This window comes from Salmo salar, chromosome ssa10, assembly GCF_905237065.1.
Source record: "Salmo salar chromosome ssa10, Ssal_v3.1, whole genome shotgun sequence".
Classification (NCBI taxonomy): Eukaryota; Metazoa; Chordata; class Actinopteri; order Salmoniformes; family Salmonidae; genus Salmo; species Salmo salar.
In genome coordinates this window covers 73,886,061-73,906,650 of record NC_059451.1, presented here as the reverse complement: position 1 = coordinate 73,906,650, position 20,590 = coordinate 73,886,061, and the positions used below count along the sequence as shown (strand labels likewise).

The 20,590-nt window shown below is 41.2% G+C and overlaps 1 protein-coding gene across 1 annotated transcript; it reads left to right on the top strand.

The window, feature by feature from the left end:
* The first annotated feature begins 2,445 nt into the window (after nt 1-2,445).
* LOC106561083 (tripartite motif-containing protein 16) lies at nt 2,446-16,556 on the top strand. The gene is made up of 6 exons (XM_014124705.2): nt 2,446-3,105; nt 9,982-10,077; nt 10,288-10,521; nt 12,717-12,876; nt 14,462-14,509; nt 15,535-16,556. Exons 1-6 carry the CDS (start codon nt 2,509-2,511, stop codon nt 16,053-16,055), a joined length of 1,656 nt encoding a protein of 551 aa, XP_013980180.1. The 5' UTR covers nt 2,446-2,508; the 3' UTR covers nt 16,056-16,556.
* The last annotated feature ends 4,034 nt before the right edge of the window (nt 16,557-20,590 follow it).

The window sequence follows — 20,590 nt, the reverse complement described above, 5'->3', positions numbered from 1 at the left end:
TTCTTTATAATAATTTGGTTGGGGGCCACCTAAAAACGGAATTGGGTGTGGTAGAAGGCTAGGAAGTGGTTGACATGACTGTCATTGAGGGGATTCGATTAACCCATTGTGTCCCACCGTAACGTCGGCGTGTTTTGGACTTCTAACCCGTTTTAAATCATTATGTGTTTGAGCTACAGACTTCTGGGTTGGAACATTGGATTTGTCTATTTCTTCTTCATCTGTAGATACCAACCAGTTTGTGTAATTAACGGGGGCTGAGCTTGAGCGGTGTTTGTGAGACAAGGGCGAATCCCCAAAGGGCCTGGTGCCAGGTATTTTTGTCACGTCCTGGCCAGTATAAGGGTTAATTAGTATTGTAGTTTGGTCAGGACGTGGCAGAGGGTATTCGTTTTATGTGGTTCGGGGTGGTGTGTTTGTTAAAAGGGTGTTTGATTTAGTATTTCCGGGTTTTGGTTTATGTTTAGGTATTTCTATGTTTAGTCTAGTGTGTCTGGTTCTATGTTGAGTTAATTGGGGTTGGACTTCCAATTGAAGGCAGCTGTTTGGTGTTGCCTTTGATTGGAAGTCCTATATTAGTTGGGTGTGTTTGTCTTGTATTTTGTGGGTGATTATTCTGTGTATAGCCTTGTGCCTTACCAGACTGTTTTTTGTCGATCGTTCGTTCTTTGTTATTTTGGTGTTCATTTTGTATTTATTAAAAGAGCAAGATGAGCATACACATACCTGCTGCGTTTTGGTCCTCCATTTCCAACGACAAGTGTGACAATTTTAAACAAAAACGTCTGTAGATTCCGAATGGTTTGAGCTACAAACTATTAAAAGGTAGGTATGAAAAGCTGAGATTCACGAACATGTAACACACTTTGCTCTTTGATGTTCACAAACTACACTAGAGTCGTTAGAAGGTAAGGGGTTCTTCTACATAGAAGATCATCGGAAATCCTAGGACATAGTGTCTATAATACTGTAATAACCTCACATAGGTGAAGTCACAACTCCAAACTCACAGTTGTCATCGACTAGTTGGATATTAATTTCCCAGTGAGAACTATTTCTGTACAGCATTCATATAAATTCATTTTTACCAGGTTTTTGCTTTGGCAGCCTTTTACAGTTTTTTTATTTATTTTTTTACATTTGTCAATAAAACGGATTTTGTCAAAAAGTTTTGTGTTCCACTTGTAGCCCTGGTTATCCTGAAAAGAAAGGGGTAAAACACTTAATTGTGAGGCTAAATACAGTATAAGAGCTGGATGAATGAAAGTCATCAATGAAAAGCCCATTTTTGCTGGGTGTCACACCCTGATCTGTTCCACCTGTCCTTGTGCTTGTCTCCACCCGCTTCCAGGCGTCGCCCATCTTCCCCATTATCCCCTGGGTACTTATACCTTTGTTCCCTGTTTGTCTGTTGCCAGTTCGTCTCGTTTGTCAAGTCAACCAGTTTAACGTCTCAGCTCCTGATTTCCCTCTGTCTCTCTTTTTCTCGCCCTCCTGGTTTTAACCCTTGCCTGTCCTGACTCTGAGCCACCCCTGCCTGACCACTCTGCCTGACCCTGAGCCTGCCTGCCGTCCTGTACCCTTGCCCCACTACTCTGGATTATCGACCTCTGCCTGCCTTGACCTGTCGTTTGCCTGCCCCTGTTGCTGTAATAAACATTGTTACTTCAACACACTCTGCATTTGGGTCTTACCTGAAACGTGATACTGGGGTCTCGGGACTGATAGGGCTCAAATGGTACGGTTAACCGGGTAGGAGGAGTTTGCACTGGGTGAAAAGTAATTGCATTAATTTTGTAACCGTCTGCCTCCTGGGCATGAGCCGAGTGTCCAGTTCAAAGCAGATGGCAAACCTTGCCCAACCGGGGCACCAGGCGATGCAAAACCAGTTCACCCACTGTTCAATTTGAGAAGGGCGTTCCTCCCTCACCGGTTTTGCCCGGTCATGTCATGGGCCATAGCCCGGTGCACCCTGGTTCAGCCTAATTAAACTCCCTCAAACCCAACCCCCTGCTTATCTGAAAAGCTACTTTGATCTTGTCTAACTTCAACCTAACTAATTATGCAAAAATAAACTGGAACCTTGAACAACATACTTCATATATTCTAACAACTCGCATTTGAGAATGTTTAATTGTTTGATTTATTCCATATTAAACTTCAGGCCCTAACCTAGGAACAAAACGGTTTGTTTCTCTCTTGAAGTTGCCTGCAGGGCCACGTTCAGTTGCAAAATGTTCTTGAACATTGCAGATAGAAATACACAAATAGAGCCAAAGTGATTCCTTATTCTACATGTTGGAGTGGCATGTTAATTCTACATAACATTTCTCTCTGAATGTTCTAAAACGTTGCGTCCTGCTGAACCCGCCCCAGTTCTCTCTCTCTCTCTCTCTAACCACACCCCTCTGGCAGAACCAGGAAGTCCCTCTCCCTCCCACAAACTCTCTTCTGAGAAAACAAAGCTGCTCTGAGTATCTGTCTGTGTGAGAGTGAACAACAGTCCAAATGGCTCAGCAAGGAGTTCTCCTGGATCAGGACCAGTTCTGTTGTTCTGTCTGTCTGGATCTACTGAAGGAACCAGTCACTACTGCCTGTGGACACAGTTACTGTTGGAGGTGTATCGAGGACTGCTGGGATAAGAATGTTCTGAAAGGGGTCTATAGCTGTCCCCAGTGCAGACAGACCTTCACTCCAAGGCCTACTCTGAGGAAAAATAACATGTTGGCTGAGGTAGTTGAGAAACTGAAGAAGACAGGACTCCAGGCTGCTCCCCCTCCTGCTCTGTGCTATGCTGGACCTGGAGATGTGGCATGTGATTTCTGCACTGGGACCAGAAAGCAGAAAGCCCTCATGTCCTGTCTGGCGTGTTTGGCCTCTTACTGTGAGACTCACCTCCAACCTCACTATGAAGTTCCTGCCTTTAAGAAGCACAAATTGATTAAAGCCACAGCTCAACTACAGGAGAAGATCTGCTCTCATCATGACAAACTGCTGGAGTTTTACTGTCGTACACATCAGCAGTGTATCTGTAGGCTGTGTGTGATGGATGTACATAAAGGCCATGATACAGTGTCAGCTGCAGCAGAGAGAACTGAGAAACAGGTAGGACATGTTCAACTTGTTGGTGACTGTGTGATGAACAAAGACTTAAAGATACAGTGGGAACTAAGTCTGTTTTAATGATATATATTTAAAATATAATTGACCCACAGCAGAAGTAACACAAACTGTGAGAATATAAAGTACCAGTCAAAAGTTTGGACACACCTACTCATACAAGGGTTTTTCTTTATTTTTACTATTTTCTACATTGTAGAATAATAGTGAAGAGATCTAAACTATGAAATAACACATTTGAATCATGTAGTAGCCCAAAAAGGTTAGACAAATCAAAATAGATTTTTTTATTTGAGATTCTTCAAAGTAGCCGCCCTTTGCCTTGATGACAGCTTTGCGCATTCTTCCGCATACATAGGTCCGGGTTGCTCATAGTAGAACTCGGCTAGGCGACGTGAACGTGTGCGCTCGCATACCCCCTTAAAATACCTTCGCTTGAAAAACGCAATATTACTGTTTGTCCCTCGAGACGCCGTAAACCAGTACACTTTATCAAAATAGTCTGAATTAATCAAAGATAACGCAAGAAATCTGTAATCCATTTTGACATTTTTTGCTTTGGATCTTTACATCTCACTAAGATGTTTGGCACAGTATTTCTCAAGTGAAAGAAATTGCATGAAAACCAGACGTCGTCTTCTTCTTTGGTATAATGGCGTTCGCAACAATTATATGTGCATTCCGCCACCTACTGTACAGGTGGATAATAAAGTTCCAAAAATAAAAAAATTGGGTAAAAAACAAAAATAATAACGAAATGTTAATTAAACTAAATCAGCCTGCTTTTCTGTTTTAGTCAGGTCCCTACGCAGGCTCAGAAGGATCCTGTGACGGCGGGACATTTCCTGTCGACAGTCGTCCTTGAGGTGCTTCTGCCGTTTAGTCTTGGAACAGTGGCAGTTCTAGACCATTTCAACTGGGGGGCCAAGCTGGGGCCAGTTGTACTGTTAGAGGGGCCAGTTACATTAGACGTTATTGTTGTCATATCGTTTTCTTCACTGCATTGCAGGCATTAGCAGGCAAAAGACCATGTTCATAATCATCATCGTTGCCACTGTCTAATAACGGATGTAAAAAAAGAACGATAGCAAAACTTAGTTATGTAAAAATTATTTCATACTCCACATTTAGGGGGGCCACAAGGGGGTCCAAAATTGTTGTCACAGGGGCACTGCCCCCCCCCCCCCCCAATTCGGAAATATGATCCCTACCACAGTTGCAACATTTTACATTCACAGACTCTTCAATTACATATTCCTTCCGTCTGCAAACACTTGACACATGGCCAACCTTTTTACACTTCTTGCATTGCATCGGGTTTTACACGAACGCTCTTACAGCGCATCTTAAATATCCCAACTTTACATAGGGTGGTAAATACTCATCAAACATCAATAATACAGATAAACTTTGCTTATTTTCCCCATGCAGGTCAAGCGGCGTGCATAATCTACTCCTATAATTTTTTGGGCCTAAAATATTGATTATCAATGTCCAACTAATGCCAGAGAACACCTTTCACCGGTGCCCTGCTCCGAAAATCAAAGCTGTCCACTTCATGCATCGATCATTTCGCGAACCGCAATGTACTCTCCTTTTGCACTTTTTAGATACACACGATATCAACACCACACCACATCTGGTTACTTTGACTGGGTGTGCTTTCATGGCACACATTGGGCCCCCTTTTAAAAATGGAGCACGCTTCCTCTCTAGGTTTCTTCCTAGGTTTCTGCCTTTCTAGGGAGTTTTTCCCCTAGCCACCGTGCTTCTACATCTGCATTGCTTGCTGTTTGTGGTTTTAGGCTGGGTTTCTGTATAGCACTTTGTGACATCGGCTGATGTAAAAAGGGATTTATAAATAAATCTGATTAATTGATTGAATGCCACAGGATATATAAGTATTATTACCAATCAGGTGCATACCTTCATGGCAGCAGTTTATCAATCTGAGAATGGATTTTTTTCAGCAGGATCATCCCCCATGTCACAAGGCTAGGATTGTCCAGGAATGGTTCCACGAACACAGTGATTTCAGCTTACTGCAGTGGCCTGCCCAGTCACCAGATCTCAATCCAATAGAGCATCTGTGCGATGAGATGGAACAAGCTATTTAGAGTAGAGATCCACTACCAGCCAACTTGACACAACTTGTGGGAAGCATTTGAGGCAACATAGGCCAGCATCCCTGTGGAATGTTTGTCCATGCCCCCAACGAATTGAGGCTGTTCTGAGGGCAAAATGATGTGCAACTCAAAAATGAGGAAGGTGTTCCTAATGTTTTGTACACTCAAGGATAATTTTAGCAAACCCTAACCTAATTAGCCTAACCTGCCATGTTAATTATCCTAACTTGCTGCGTAATTTCTCTTAACCTGCCATGAAAAGTAACTTCTGCTAGTCAAAAGAGGTAGTCTTGCTCTGAGAACAGTCTTGGTTTCCACTAATAGAGCCCCACAGAGAAGGTGTCATAACACTCATTAAACCTAGCGGTCAAACAGGGAAATGGTTCCAATCGTTTTTCCACCATTCATTTTTCCCATATGGGGATTTTAAAAACACTTAAAATAAGGGTTGTGTTTCGTGTAGGCTTACCCTGGTGTGACGTTTTGATAACCATGTAAATCTCTCTCTTGGACAAGGTGACTTATCAATACATTAGGCAACGTGAGGCTTATTTGATTGAATAGAAGTTTCGTAATGGCTAGGTTGTTACGAATGTACTGATATAAGTGGCATTTTGACAAATTACCCAAAACGACTTTATATTGTCATAGGGATAAATAGAGGACTCATCGTGGATAAAAGCTGTGTTAGCATGGACATTGCCATTTAGGGCTTCCACCATTTTAAAGTAGTCAACTGGGTGGGGATTCCTATGAGTTGGGAGCAATCAGCCAATGAAGGAAAATTGACTACTTTAAAATGAAGATGGTTAATGGCGCTGCCCATGCTGTCAAAGTCGCTATATTGGCACAGATACAAAGATGAGTCCTCTATCTATCTATATTGTGTGCTCTTCGCACATGTACTTTTAACCTTTATTTAACTAGGCAAGTCAGTTAAGAGCAAATTCTTATTTACAATGACGGCCAAACCCGGACGACGCTGGGCCAATTATGCGCTGCCCTATGGGACTCCCAATCACGGCCGGATGTGATACAGCCTGGATTCGAACCAGGGACTGTAGTGACACCTCTTGCACTGAGATGCAGTGCCTTAGAGCACTGCGCCACTCGCTCGATGGCCCGCTCGTTGGCTAGAATGGTCCCACCCGATCTCGCCTCCTCCTGCCTACCTTCCTTCTTTGAGGACTTGTATTTCCATTGTTAGAGCGGTCACTCGAATATCTTGTCAATATAATCAGCAATCTTTGCCATTGGCATTAAGAGTGAATCTTGTGCAGCTGTGTTTTGAATTGATGATTACTTGAGTGCTTCCAGCTGTGAGCAGGATTCAAATAAACCCAACCTACAGAAAACTGTTACAGCACCATTCATTCTGTGAAATACCATGACATAGTCATACCAGACTTTACTACCAAAATGATCCTATTTACACTCTGTAGTCAATTTTGATACTGAAGATAAAAATTTCTTACTCATATCGATGCCATATAGGCCAATTTCAAAACAAGAAGTTGTTTTTTGGGGCAGTCGCTCTTTAAGCACTTTGGAATTGGAATAGCTTTTTTTCCCTTTTTTTCTTTGCAGTTTGGAGCATATAGGTAATTTCACATCAACGGAATTAATATGAGACTCCAATTTTCCACTTTAAAATGTATGCCAAACAAAAAACATTGATTTCAAAGTTTAGCAAACCATACAACAATGCACAAGGACTACTTGGAACAATCTACACAGAAACATTCACAATATCACATTTACTGGAAGAACTGTGCAGATGCAAAGTTTGGCAACAGAATTACGGTCAAATCTCTCTTTTTTTGTATGACCGCGTTTTCCAAAAACTCTTAAATATCTACTCTGAATTAAGATTCAAAGATGTCTGCAGAAAGAATGGGGTTGTCAGTTATGACATGACAGCTTAAGTTTGAAAAAATCTATTTTGGTTATTGAACTACAGTAAGTGAAGTGGATTTACACCCAGTAACGGAACTACATCGTGTCCCTGATCTGTACTATACAGAAATGCATAATTATGGATATAAATGTCAGTCTTTTCATGGTGATGTATCCTGAATAGGTACAGAACGTTAGAAAAATGCAATATAATCCTTTACATGTATGGATTTTATTCTACACACTGGCTATTATTCTTTTAATTTAGATTTTTTTTACCCCCTTTTTTTCTACCCAGTTTTAATCTTAAACTCCCCAACGCGCATGCGAGGCGAAGGTTCGAGTCATGCGTCCTCCGAAACATGACCAGCCAAACCCCGCTTCTTAACACACGCCTGCTTAACCCGGAAGTCAGCCACACCAATGTGTCTGAGGAAACACACCTGACGACTGAGGTCAGCCTGCAGGCGCCCAGCCCGCCACAAGGAGTCGCTAGAGTGCGATGAGCCAAGTAAAGCCCCCCCAGCCAAACCCTCCCCTAACCTGGACGACGCTGGGACAATTGTGCGCCGCCCTATGGGACTCCCGATCACGGCCGGTTGTGATACAGCCTGGGAACAAACCAGGGTCTGTAGTGATGCCTCTAGCACTGCGATGCAGTGCCGTAGACCGCTGTGCCACTTGGGAGCCCCCCACTGGCTATTATTCTAGTGAGATCTGCCACAAACAAGACTAAATTTGGTTGGTCCAGACCGGACCCAATCTGAACCTATTGTAGACGTCTTTGTTTCACAATTTTGGACATCACAGTACAGCACAGTAGAATTCAGTACAATGCAGTACATTATACTGTATTCTAGTGTGCTGTACTGAACTATACTCTCCAAAATGTTCTTTACTGTGCTGTACAAACTTATAAAACATAGACTTCTATGATTGGTTCAGATGTGGACGTTACCAATTTGGTAACGGAATTACGAGTTTTAATGACTTAATAATGATTTTTCTTTAAATTATCAGTAAAAACACTAACTAACTGGTAGGTCTACCTTTGCTTGTTACTTCTGTGAACTTTCACTATTCTCCCTCCTCATGAGGGAAATGTAAAAATATATATTAGGTTAAACGCAGACATTTTTATTTTATTTCAACACCAAATCATGATTGTTTTCAATTAAAATGGTCTAAAAGAAACAAATAGCTTCTTAGCGAAGATACATTTCTCAAGCAAGAATTTAGCTTGGACTGTCTGGGAGTGGTCTGAGTGGGGAGGGGAAAACTGAAAACTAGCTGTTATTGGCAGAGATGTTTGGAACTCTTTCTTATTGGTCTATTAACTAATTTACCACCTGGTAATGTCACCAGGCCAAAGCTCCATCATGCACTGAGCTTTTAAAAATCTGTGGCTCTTTGGTAACGGAATTACAAGGCGATGTTTCTTAAACTTACAGAAGGCCAATAATTTATCCAAACGAAATATAAGTGTTGATATTAATTGGCAGGGGTCTGTACTTAAACATTATTTTGTTTTGATGTATTTCTAATAACTTTTAAGACTTTTTTTCTGGTAGATGTTGTCTAAAACCCCTTTTCCATCTGTTTGACCAGAAATCAAAGCCATTAGTTGCTTGGTTTCCATCCAATTGGCAACAGATTCTCATGCAAATATAAAAACATCTGCATAAAGAAAACATGCATATTTTTCCACCAGTGGTGTGGATCCACCAAACTGACTTGTTGACATACAAATCAGTGCGTGATGACGTAGTGCACACAAAACTGACTTTTTTCCTTACATTTTCATGTACCGAATAAAAATCTAAAGTTTTGTCACAAAACCTGTTGCGTTAAATAGCAAATGTGCCTACTCTGGTCTTGGCAGGTGGGTAGGCTGTGCGGGTAGGTTAGTTTACATGATGAGATTATTATGGATAAGAGCGAGAATATTTTTATTTGTCAAAAGGCGGTCAAGCATCAATCATCATGTCACTAGAATAAGACCCTCAATATTTATTGGAAAGGTCACTGTGCACTTTTACCAGCCTGTGAAGTTAATAAATATATTTAATCTGTAGCCTAATAAACTTCATGGTTTCCCGAGTCGTAGTTGGAGGACCACACACCATGCCATCGCGTGACTCCCAAGTTTACTTCGATTGGATGGTTGTTATATCAATATTTGCGCTTAAAGGCATTTCCACAATGTCTAGCATAATACATTTTACCGACACAAAAAGATCCCTCCCACCATGTCTAACAAAGAAATTATCTGTTGGCATTTATGAAATTGTACGGAAACTTCCTGTTTCCTTCAAAGCTGTTGTGATACATTTTTGTATATAGTATGACTTCACTCGCATAAAAACTGTGGATGGAAACATATGCCTAATTTTTAAGATGGAAAATGGTTGAAAAATGTATCTATGCCTTCATTTCCCCAAAATATAGACTCTTAGCTTTCATTTGACACCCAATTTCATATGCTCCTATGAACTTCACATGTTGGTGCTCATGGGTCCTTTACATGGAAATGACCATATAATACGAAATGTATGATGTAGTACACAATTACATTTGGAGCATCTAGGTTAAAGTATCACCATTTTCTCAAGTCAAACACCATTATCATTCGGAATATGCCCTTTCATGACTCCAACGTTCAGTGTAAACTACTTGATACATGTAGGTTTACATAGCAACATATCAATTATCATATGGCGAAGGTATTTCCTCACTATTTTAGACCTTACTCTCTATGGGCCCTATGTCTCATTACTGTATTAGTGGAACTACTGGGCAAATAATGCTTGATAACTCATTGAATAGTGACTTTCCACAGAAGCAACTGGGGATGAGTCAGCAGAAGGTCCAGCAGAGAGTCCAGAAGAGAGAGAATGAGTTGAAGGAGCTCCAACAGACTGTGGAGTCTCTCAAGGTGAATATTATTGACCAGAGATGCACCTTTTCACTTCTCTCAGAGAGAGAGAGAGAGAGAGAGAGAGAGAGAGAGAGAGAGCGAGAGACCCCTCTCTCCAAACTCACTGATCCCCACTGTGGGGAACAGGCTGTCTGGGCTCCTAGTTAAAGAGAGAATAGAATGTTTAACATGAAGCCTTCTCTTCCCTCTCTCTCTGTCTCCTAAAAGCACTCTGCACAGGCAGCAGTGGAGGACACTGAGAAGATCTTTACTCAGCTGATCCGCTCCATTGAGAGAAGGTGCTCTGAAGTGAAGGAGCTGATCAGAGCCCAAGAGAAGGCTCAAGTGAGTCAAGCTGAAGGACTTCTGGAGCAACTGAAGCGGGAGTTAGCTGAGCTGAGGAAGAGAAACGCTGAGCTGGACCAGCTGTCACACACAAAGGACCACATCCATTTCCTGCAGGTAACTATATTGCCTTGATACAGTTGAAGTCAGAAGTTTACATACACCTTAGCCAAATACCTTTAAACTCAGTTTTTCACAATTCCAGACATTTAATCAGAGTAAAAATTCCCTGTCTTAGGTCAGTTAGGATCACCACTTTTATTTTAAGAATGTGAAATGTCAGAATAATAGTAGAGAGAATTATTTATTTCAGATTTTATTTCTTTCATCACATTCCCCGTGGGTCAGCAGTTTACATACACTCAATTAGTATTTGTTAACATTGCCTTTAAATTGTTTAACTTGGCTCAAACGTTTTGGGTAGCCTTCCACGAGCTTCCCACAATAGGTTGGGTGGATTTTGGCCCATTCCTCCTGACAGAGCTGGTGTAACTGAGTCAGGTTTTTAGGCCTCCTTGCTCGCACATGCCTTTTCAGTTCTGCCCACCAATTTTCTATAGAATTGAGGTCAGGGCTTTATGATGGCCACTCCAATACCTTGACTTTGTTGTCCTTAAGCCATTTTGCCACAACTTTGGAAGTATGCTTGGGGTCATTGTTCATTTGGAAGACCCATTTGCGACCAAGCTTTAACTTCCTGTCTGATGTCTTGAGATGTTGCTTCAATATATTCACATAATTTTCCATCCTCATGATGTCATCTATTTTGTGAAGTGCACCAGTCCCTCCTGCAGCAAAGCACCCCCACAAAAGGATGCTGCCACCCCCGTGCTTCACGGTTGGGATGGTGTTCTTCGGCTTGCAAGCATCCCCCTTTTTCCTCCAAACATAACAATGGTCATTATGGCCAAACAGTTCTATTTTTGTTTCATCAGACCAGAGGACATTTCTCCAAAAAGTAGGATCTTTGTCCCCATGTGCAGTTGCAAACCGTAGTCTGGCTTTTTTATGCCGGTTTTGGAGCAGTGGCTTCTTCCTTGCTGAGCGGCCTTTCAGGTTATGTCGATATAGGACTCGTTTTACTGTGGATATAGATACTTTTGTACCCGTTTCCTCCAGCATCTTCACAAGGTCCTTTGCTGTTGTTCAGGGATTGATTTGCACTTTTCGCACCAAAGTACGTTCATCTCTAGGAGACAGAACGCGTCTCCTTCCTAAGCGGTATGATGGCTGTGTGGTCCCATGGAGTTTATACTTGCGTACTATTGTTTGTACAGATGAACGTGGTACCTTCAGGCATTTGGAAATTGCTCCCAAGGGTGAACCAGACTTGTGGAGGTCCACAATTTTTTTCTAAGGTTTTGGCTGATTTCTTTTGATTTTCCCATGATGTCAAGCAAAGAGACACTGCGTTTGAAGGTAGGCCTTGAAATACATCCACAGGTACACCTCCAATTGACTCAAATGATGTCAATTAGCCTATCAGAAGCTTCTAAAGCCATGACATAATTTTCTGGAATTTTCCAAGCTGTTTAAAGGCACAGTCAACTTAGTGTATGTAAACTTCTTGTCACGGATATTTAGGACAGGAGGAAGGAGCAGAGTCAAATGCAGGATACTATTGTCCGGTAGGCCGAAGTTTATTGACACCCAACACACTAGGTGAATCAAAAGCACAGGGATCGCACAAAACCCCAAAAGGGAAACAGGTAATCCAATAAAGATGAAAAATACGCACGGGGCGCAGCCCGGCTAGAATCAATACTCCAATATATAAACGCTGGAGAAAAACACAACGTACAACACTACTGCCCGCTGACAAACAAATAATCCCGCACAAAACACAAACCCAAAGGAACAAACTAAATACCCCCCCTACTAATGACAGAAAAGGAAACAGGTGCGGACCTAGACAGACAAAACACAACGAACACAGAAACATAGATCGGTGGCAGCTAGTAGACCGGCGACGACGACTGCCGAGCGCCGCCCGGCCGAGGAGGGGCACCATTTTCTGTGGATACTGTGACACTTCTGACCCACTGGAATTGTGATACAGTGAATTATAATTGAAATAATCTGTCTGTAAACAATTGTTGGAAAGATTACTTGTGTCATGCACAAAGTAGATGTCCTAACCGACTTGCCAAAACTATAGTTTGTTAACAAAAAATTTGTGGAGTGGTTGAAAAACTAGTTTTAATGACTCCAACCTAAGTGGATGTAAACTTCCGACTTCAACTGTACATGTGACACATCAGTGTAGAATGGATGAAACTCTCAATTATTTGTCTGTCTGTCTGACTCCCCAGAGTTATCAGTCTCTCTCCAGTCCCAGTGTATCTTCAGACTTTCCCAGCATCACTGTCCGTCCTCTTCAGTACTTTGGATATGTGAGTAAGACTGTGTCTGAGCTGAGAGAGAAACTAGAATACTTCCTTAAAGAAGAATGGACCAAGATCTCGACTACAGGTGTGTTGAAAATAATAAGAACATCAACTTTACATCACTGAAAGTTCCCTACAATTCATATACAGTGCATTTGGAAAGTATTCAGACCCCTTGACTATTTCCACATTTTGTTACGTTACAGCCTTATTCTAAAATGGGCTAAATAAAAAAAATCCTCATCAATCTACACACAATACCACATAATGACAAAGCAAAAACAGGTGTTTACAAATTTTTCTAATTTATTATAAAAAACAGAAATACCTTATTTACATAAATATTCAGACCCTTTGCTATGAGACTGGAAATTGAGCTCAGGTGCATCCTGTTTACATTGATCATACAGATTTTTCTACAACTTGATTGGAGTCCACCTCTGATAAATTAAATTGATTGGACATGATTTGGAATGGCACACACCTGTCTATATAACGTCCCACAGTTGACAGTGCATGTCAGAGCAAAAACCAAGCCATGAGGTCGAAGGAATTGTCCATAGAGCTCCGAGACAGGATAGTGTTGAGGCACAGATCTGGGGAAAATTCTGCAGCATTGAAGGTCGCCAAGAACACAGTGACCTCCATCATTCTTAAATGGAAGAAGTTTGGAACCACCAAGACTCTTCCTAGAACTGGCCGCCTGGCCAACCTGATTACCTCAGGGAGGTGACCAAGAACCCGATGTTCAATCTGACAGAGCTCCAGAGGTCCTCTGTGGAGATGTGAGAACCTTCCAATCAGACCATTACGGTAGAGTGGCCAGACGGAAGCCACTCCTCAGTAAAAGGCACATGACAGCCCACTTAGAGTTTGCCAAAAGGCACCTAATGAACTCTCAGACCTTGAAACCAAGATTGAAGTGAATACCAAACGTCACGTCTGGAGGAAACCTGGCACCATCCATACGGTGAAGCATGGTGGTGGCAGCATCTTGCTGTGGGTAGGTTTTTCAGCGGCAGGGACTGGGAGACTAGTCAGGATCGAGGGAAAGATGAACAGAGCAAAGTACAGAAAGATCCTTGATGAAAACCTGCTCCAGAGCGTTCAGGAGATCAGTGGGTCGAAGGTTCACCTTACAACAGGACAACGACCCTAGGCACACAGCCAAGACAACGCAGGAGTGGCTTCGGGACAAGTCTCTGAATGTCCTTGAGTGACCTAGCCAGAGCCCGGACTTGAACCAGATCGAACATCTCTAGAGAGACCTGAAAATAGCTGTGCAGCGACGCTCCCCATCCAACCTGACAGAGGTTGAGAGGATCTGCAGAGAAGAATGGGAGAAAGTACCAAGCTTGTAGCGTCATACCTAAGATGACTCGAGGTTGTAATCGCTGCCAAAGTGCTTTAACAAAGTCTTGAGTAAACGGTCTGAATACTTATGTAAATGTAATATTTTATTTTTTTATACATTTAAAAAAAAAATCTGTTTTTGCTTTGTCATCATGGGCTATTGTGTTTAGATTGAGTGGGAAAAAAACTATTTAAATACATTTTAGAATAAGGCTGTAATGTAATAATGCACTGTAACATAACAATGCACTGTACATGTGCAATATGGTATGACAATAACATTCCCTCTCTCTGTGAATGTGTTTGTTTGTCTGTAGTGGATGTTTTGCCTACAGAGCGCAAGACCAGAGAACATTTTTTACAATGTGAGTCTCTTTATTCAAAGTAACTAACAGTTTAGTGGAAACCCACATATTCGTTTAACAATTTATTAGAACATAGATGACAATACATTTGGTCTTGGCATTAGGCAATGCTACTTCAGGGGACGTCTCGATGCCATATCAATGAGTTACCATTATCAATCAACTACAGGCAGTGAGCGAGATATATACCAATCCCCCTGACAGGAGAAAATAGCCGAACCAAACAGGTGGAGGCTAGGGTGGTGTCGAGGCCAGCAGAAAACAGACAATGTATAGCGGGGTAGCAGCGATGTTACCGCGGCAGCAATATTACGCAGCAAAGAAAAGCCAATGGCATAGTTTAGCGCAGAAGAGGGTGTGAGTGTGCAGAACTGGTCATGTTAAATAGACCTCAATATTAATGTAGGAACTGTTTTAATCCGAATGGTGCAATCTCAGCTGATGCTATCTCTATCGCTAATTCTCTTTTTACGGACACTCCTCACAAACACTGAGATAGGAATATATATACTATAGCAATAGTAGATATTGTCAAAGATTGAGTACTGCAGCTATCTAATTCATTGTCTTGCTCCTTTGATCTCTGCTCTGCTATAATCAAAGACAGGGTACACTGTAACAAATTGGTGAAAATGTACAGCTAAAAATCTTAGTTAGCTACTGTAAAAGCAATGCATTATGGGGGCTCAATGACATTCAGCTACACTGTTAGCAATTGCTGTAATTTTACAATAACGTATTGTATTACCTGTTTTGCCGTTAATTTTTACTGCAGCATACTGTAAATTATGGTGCATTGTGGGAAATGGTACAGCCACAGAATACAGCAACCTACTGGCTACTGTGCTGCCAATCATTTACTATAATGCAGTACCAACCCATACTGTATTTTTGTAGCACCAAAAAAAAAACATATTCCTGTAAATCTACAGCAACCTACTGACTACTGTGCTGCCAGTGTGGATACATTATTTGACAACTTATTGTTCTAAACTCTGCTGGTCTCTGCTCTGCTCTTCTCCCAGATTCCTGTCAGCTCACACTGGACCCAAACACAGCATGTGAAGAATTCTTTCTAACTGAAGGGAAGAGAAAGGTCATCTTTACAGATCAAGCCCAACCATATCCTAACCATCCAGACAGATTCACCAACTACTACCAGGTTTTGTGTAGAGAGGGTCTGTCTGGATGCTGTTACTGGGAGGTGGAGTGGAGTGGGCACTGGGTTCATACAGCAGTCTCATATAAAGACATCAGCAGAACAAAGGCAGGTCATGCATTCGGATCCAATGACAAGTCCTGGAGTTTAGGGTGCTCTACGGGGGGTTATCGTTTCATACACAATAATGTTGTGACTAATGTACCGGGCCCTTGGTCCTCCAGAGTGGGAGTGTACCTGGATCACAAGGCAGGTACTCTGTCCTTCTACAGCGTCTCTGACACAATGACCCTCCTCCACAGAGTCCAGACCACATTCACTCAGCCCCTCTATCCTGGGTTTCGTCTCTATGGAGCTAATGATACTGCTGAGCTGTGTAAACTGTAGTAGGGGCCCACATAGATACTAGTCATGCTGGTGGCGACAGTCCCCATATGTGATGCTTCATTCAGCTTAGTTTTTTTTTCTGCAGTTACTTCATCGGACTGATTAGATCTTCAGAGATGCAATTAATAAAAATGTAATGTATTTATATTCTATCAAATGCAATGTTTTAATCTTGTACATTCACCATGGTGTATGTTTTTGATGTATATTGGTTTGCATTGAGAACCATTGATATGTTCTCTATTGGTTATCCGTCTCTATGCAATTTTCCTCAGTATCATGGAACAGGTAGTTTCGCTTACTTGCTAACTAAACTATTTGGGAAGGTTTCCCCAGACACAGATTAAGCCTAGTACTAGACTTAAAAGCATGTTCAATGGAGCCGTCCTGGAAACCAGGCCTAAATTTGGCATATTTAATGAACCCATAATTCTCAGGCGCAACATTAAACCTGTCCAACAGGTGGTACTACTGAACAAACAATAAAAAACTGCAAATATCTTGACTTGCCACTCAATATGTTGCGCTATAATATCGTTGTAGATGTATCGTCTTTTAAATAAACTATCCCGAGTTAGGAATAGATTAAGTTAGGCCTTCTATTGTTCAGTGATTCAAAAATATTTCTGGTGATGGGAAATAAATACAACAAAAACAAGGTCATGATTTGGATTGTCAAATTTCTTTTCGAATTGGATAAGCAAGTTCCTAAAATGTTAAAATACTGCGTTTCACCGGTACTTTACAGTTGTTTGTATGTTTATGTCTGACATTAACAGATGACATTAACAAACACTACAGTAATAGTATTCCGAGGTATGTATTTTACTTTTAAATGGATTGTGTTGAAGCTGGTTTGTGGTGTGGTGACAGAGTAGAGTGGGGAGGAGATAACTATAAAGAAGACATATGAGGTAGAGAAAGATTTTCATACACAGGAGAGTTACTGGCTCTGTCCCAAATGACACCCACTTCTGACCAGCTCAATAGTAGTGCACTACATTGGGAATACAGTGTATATTTCAGATCACTGTCATTAGAATGCTTCATGGCTGACATTCCCCATTTGTGTTTAGACATCCTCTCATTGAACTGGGACAGATTCTAAATGGTATTGATAAGCCATACTGGGTCTAACTAAAGTTCCACATACAGTAACCTGTATTCCTTCATCCTCCTCACTCACTAGGGCCAGCTCCAGGCATAAGAGGTCGACACCCCCCTCCCCAACGAGGTATGCTTAGATATGTAGAAATATACATTTTTTTTAAACATAGAATTAAGCATAATGATTACAGCTCTAGAAACAAAGGAAAGGCGTGTTTGAAAAATGCTAAATTCTCCAACTTCCCGCCCGGGAAGTCTAGTCACCCTCTGGACCAACCCCCCAGCTATCCACACATACTTTGTGTTAGTGTAAGAATGTGTGAGTAGAGTCCAGTGTGTGTGTGCATTGAGTTAGTGCAAAAAAGGGACAACGCAGGTGGTCCGGGTAGCCATTTGATTAGCTATTTAAAAGTCTTGTTTAGCAATCTTATATGAGTTTCCTCCTATCCCAGTAGAAAGGTTGTATTTCCGAGTTCCCGACATGACGTGAACGAGGCAATACACAGGTTTCAGTAGAAGGTTAGGAGGTGGTTGACATGACTGGCATCCAACTGCGCACACACTGGTTGACTCAAAGTTGTTTCAATGAAATTACGTTGAACCAACGTGGCATAGACGTTGAATTGACGTCTGTGCCCAGCGAGATTGCTATACAGACTACTTTTGTCTCTTAACTTTAACCTAACTAATCGTTAAAGAAAACGGCTGCATACAGCGCTTTCGGAAAGTATTCAGACCCCTTGACTTTTTACACATTTTGTTACCTTACAGCCATATTCTAAAATTGATTAAATCTACACACAATACCCCATAATGACAAAGCAAAAACTGTTTTTTTTCGAAGACAAAAGTATATATAAAAAGTGAAGTTTTGCTTTAATGTAAAGTCAGCTCATAATTGTTGCTATCTTAGCTGTTGTGCTAGCTAACATGCTACTGAACACTGACACTAGCGTATTGACATATTGGTATTAATGAATAGACAGCAACGTATTCACCTACAAATATGAGTGTTTAGGCAAATAAATAGTTAGCTAGCTCGTTAACACCTTCATTGAGCAAAAGCCATCCAGGAAGACTGTCGCTGCTTCAGAAGACCAGGTGCTTTCCCTCTTCCGAGGCTGACGTGACGAAAACTCTCAAAATTGTGAATGCTCACAAAGCAGCAGGCTCAGATAGCATCCCTGGCCTCGTCCTCAGTGTGTGTGTGTGTGTGTGTGTGTGCTGACTAGCTGGCGGGCGTCATCTCGGACATCTTCAACCCGTCCCTGTCCCAGGCTATAGTCCCCACACTTCATCTTGAAAGCACACTATATGGGATACTTCTAGTAGTTGGACACATTGGTGAAACATTTCTTAAAAGCTCTTTAAGTTAATGCTGTGATGGCATTAATAAAGATAAGACAAAACGTGTGGAGATGGTTGTTTCAATTTGTGAAATGTGCAACACAACCTAATTACTTTAGGATATTGAATACTTACACCAGGCACTGAATATGGGTGTGGTGCACTTGTGTGTGGACGTGACTTGTTTGGATATAAACTTTTGTGTAAACCAATGGTCTGTGTTGAAGCTTCTGAAGTGTGCAGGGAGGGCCCTACCAAATGTTTTTTTTCCAGCCAGCCCCCCATGAAAAGTGATGTTACTAAACATGCCTATATCATGCATGCACAATTCCTTAGTAACAACAAGAGTCAGTGACACCTTCAGTGCCTTCACACCCCTTGACTTTCCCCCCATTTTGTTGTTACATAGTGAGATTAAAATAGATTCATTTTTTTGTCAACGATACTCTAAATTCTAACTTTATTTTTAATAATGGAAAATAAAACACTAATATATCTTAATAAGTATTCAACCCCCTGAGTCAATACATAGAATCACATTTGGCAGTGATTATAGCGTTGAGTCTTTCTGGGTAAGTCTCTAAGAGCTTTCCACACCTGGATCGTACAATATTTACCCATTTATTATTTTAAAAATTCTTCAAGCTCTGTCAAGTTGGTTGTTGATCATTCCTAGACAGCCATTTCAAGTCTTGCCATAGATTTTGCCACTCAGGAACATTCATGGTAAGCAACTCCAGTGTATATTTGGCCTTGTGTTTTAGGTTATTGTCCTGCTGAAAGGTGAATTTGTCTCCCAGTGTTGGAAAGCAGACTGAACCAGGTTTTCCTCTAGGATTTTGTCTGCGCTCAGCTCTATTCCGTTTATTTTTATCCCCCAAAAAACTCCCTAGTCCTTGCCGATGACAAGCAAACCCATAACATGATGCAGCCACCACCATGCTTGAAAAAAATGAAGAGTGGTACTCAGTGACCACGTTTACATGCGCACAGTATTCCGGATAGTATATCATATCCCGCTTAAGGTCTTATTCGGGATAAGCTGTTTACATGCACCTTTGATATCCCACTCACGAATATCCGTTTACCATGAATAAACAGAATATTCCTAATTTAAGTTCATATGGGTTAAATGGAATAGTAACTGACATATGGACACTGACTGTAGGCCTATAACCTCTCACATGTAGCCAAATATAATATTAACTCCTGCAGAATTATGCATTTCTTGCAGTAAAATTATACAACAAATGTTAATTTTATCTCTGGAACAGGAGTGGAGAAATATGATTTCTTTCTTTCAGCAACTCTTGAGAAAATGCTAATGTCCATGTAGTTGTTATCTTTGACACTGTTATACAAGCAGGTAGTACTTCAACCACATAGAATATGCACCCAAGTCGTACTGAAGTCAGAAATGTGTTTCAGCTTTCTCAGCTTTTCATTTCCTTAAGAACGGTTTCCACTGTTTTTAAATTATTGAATTTTCTCCCCGGTCCCTAAACTAAACAGACAACTTTACCAGTGTTAACTAGATTACTAATTCATTCATTCTATCAGTGTAAGACATACAGGTGAGCACTACTTTATTTAGTCTTCTGGGGCAACAAGTTATGACAGAAGAGAAGATGCAGGCATCTAACTATAGTTGACAAAAAAAAGTGACCTACCATAAGTCGGAAATTATAATATGGCCAAACAAATGTTGAAAATTATAATCAGACATTTTTCAAAATTAGGGGTAAAAGTAGCCTAAGCCAGTAAACTATACGGTCCAATACAGCATATCAGCTAAATAAATTGTGTATTGAACTGCGCAGGTAGCCTGCTTCTTGAAGTGATTTGTTTGACAATCAGATGAAAACATCACAACACTGATGAGATACGAAACTGAGCCTGCACAGACCGTGAAAAACAACAGTAAACAGCATAAGATGTTTACATGCCCCAGTATCCCATCTAAGATCAGCATATCCCAGGCATCTTATCCAGGTTTCTCATAACTGGGATATAAGCTTTTTCTGGTTAATTTAAAACTGATATGTTTATATGCGGCACCTCAAAAACAGAATACTTGACTA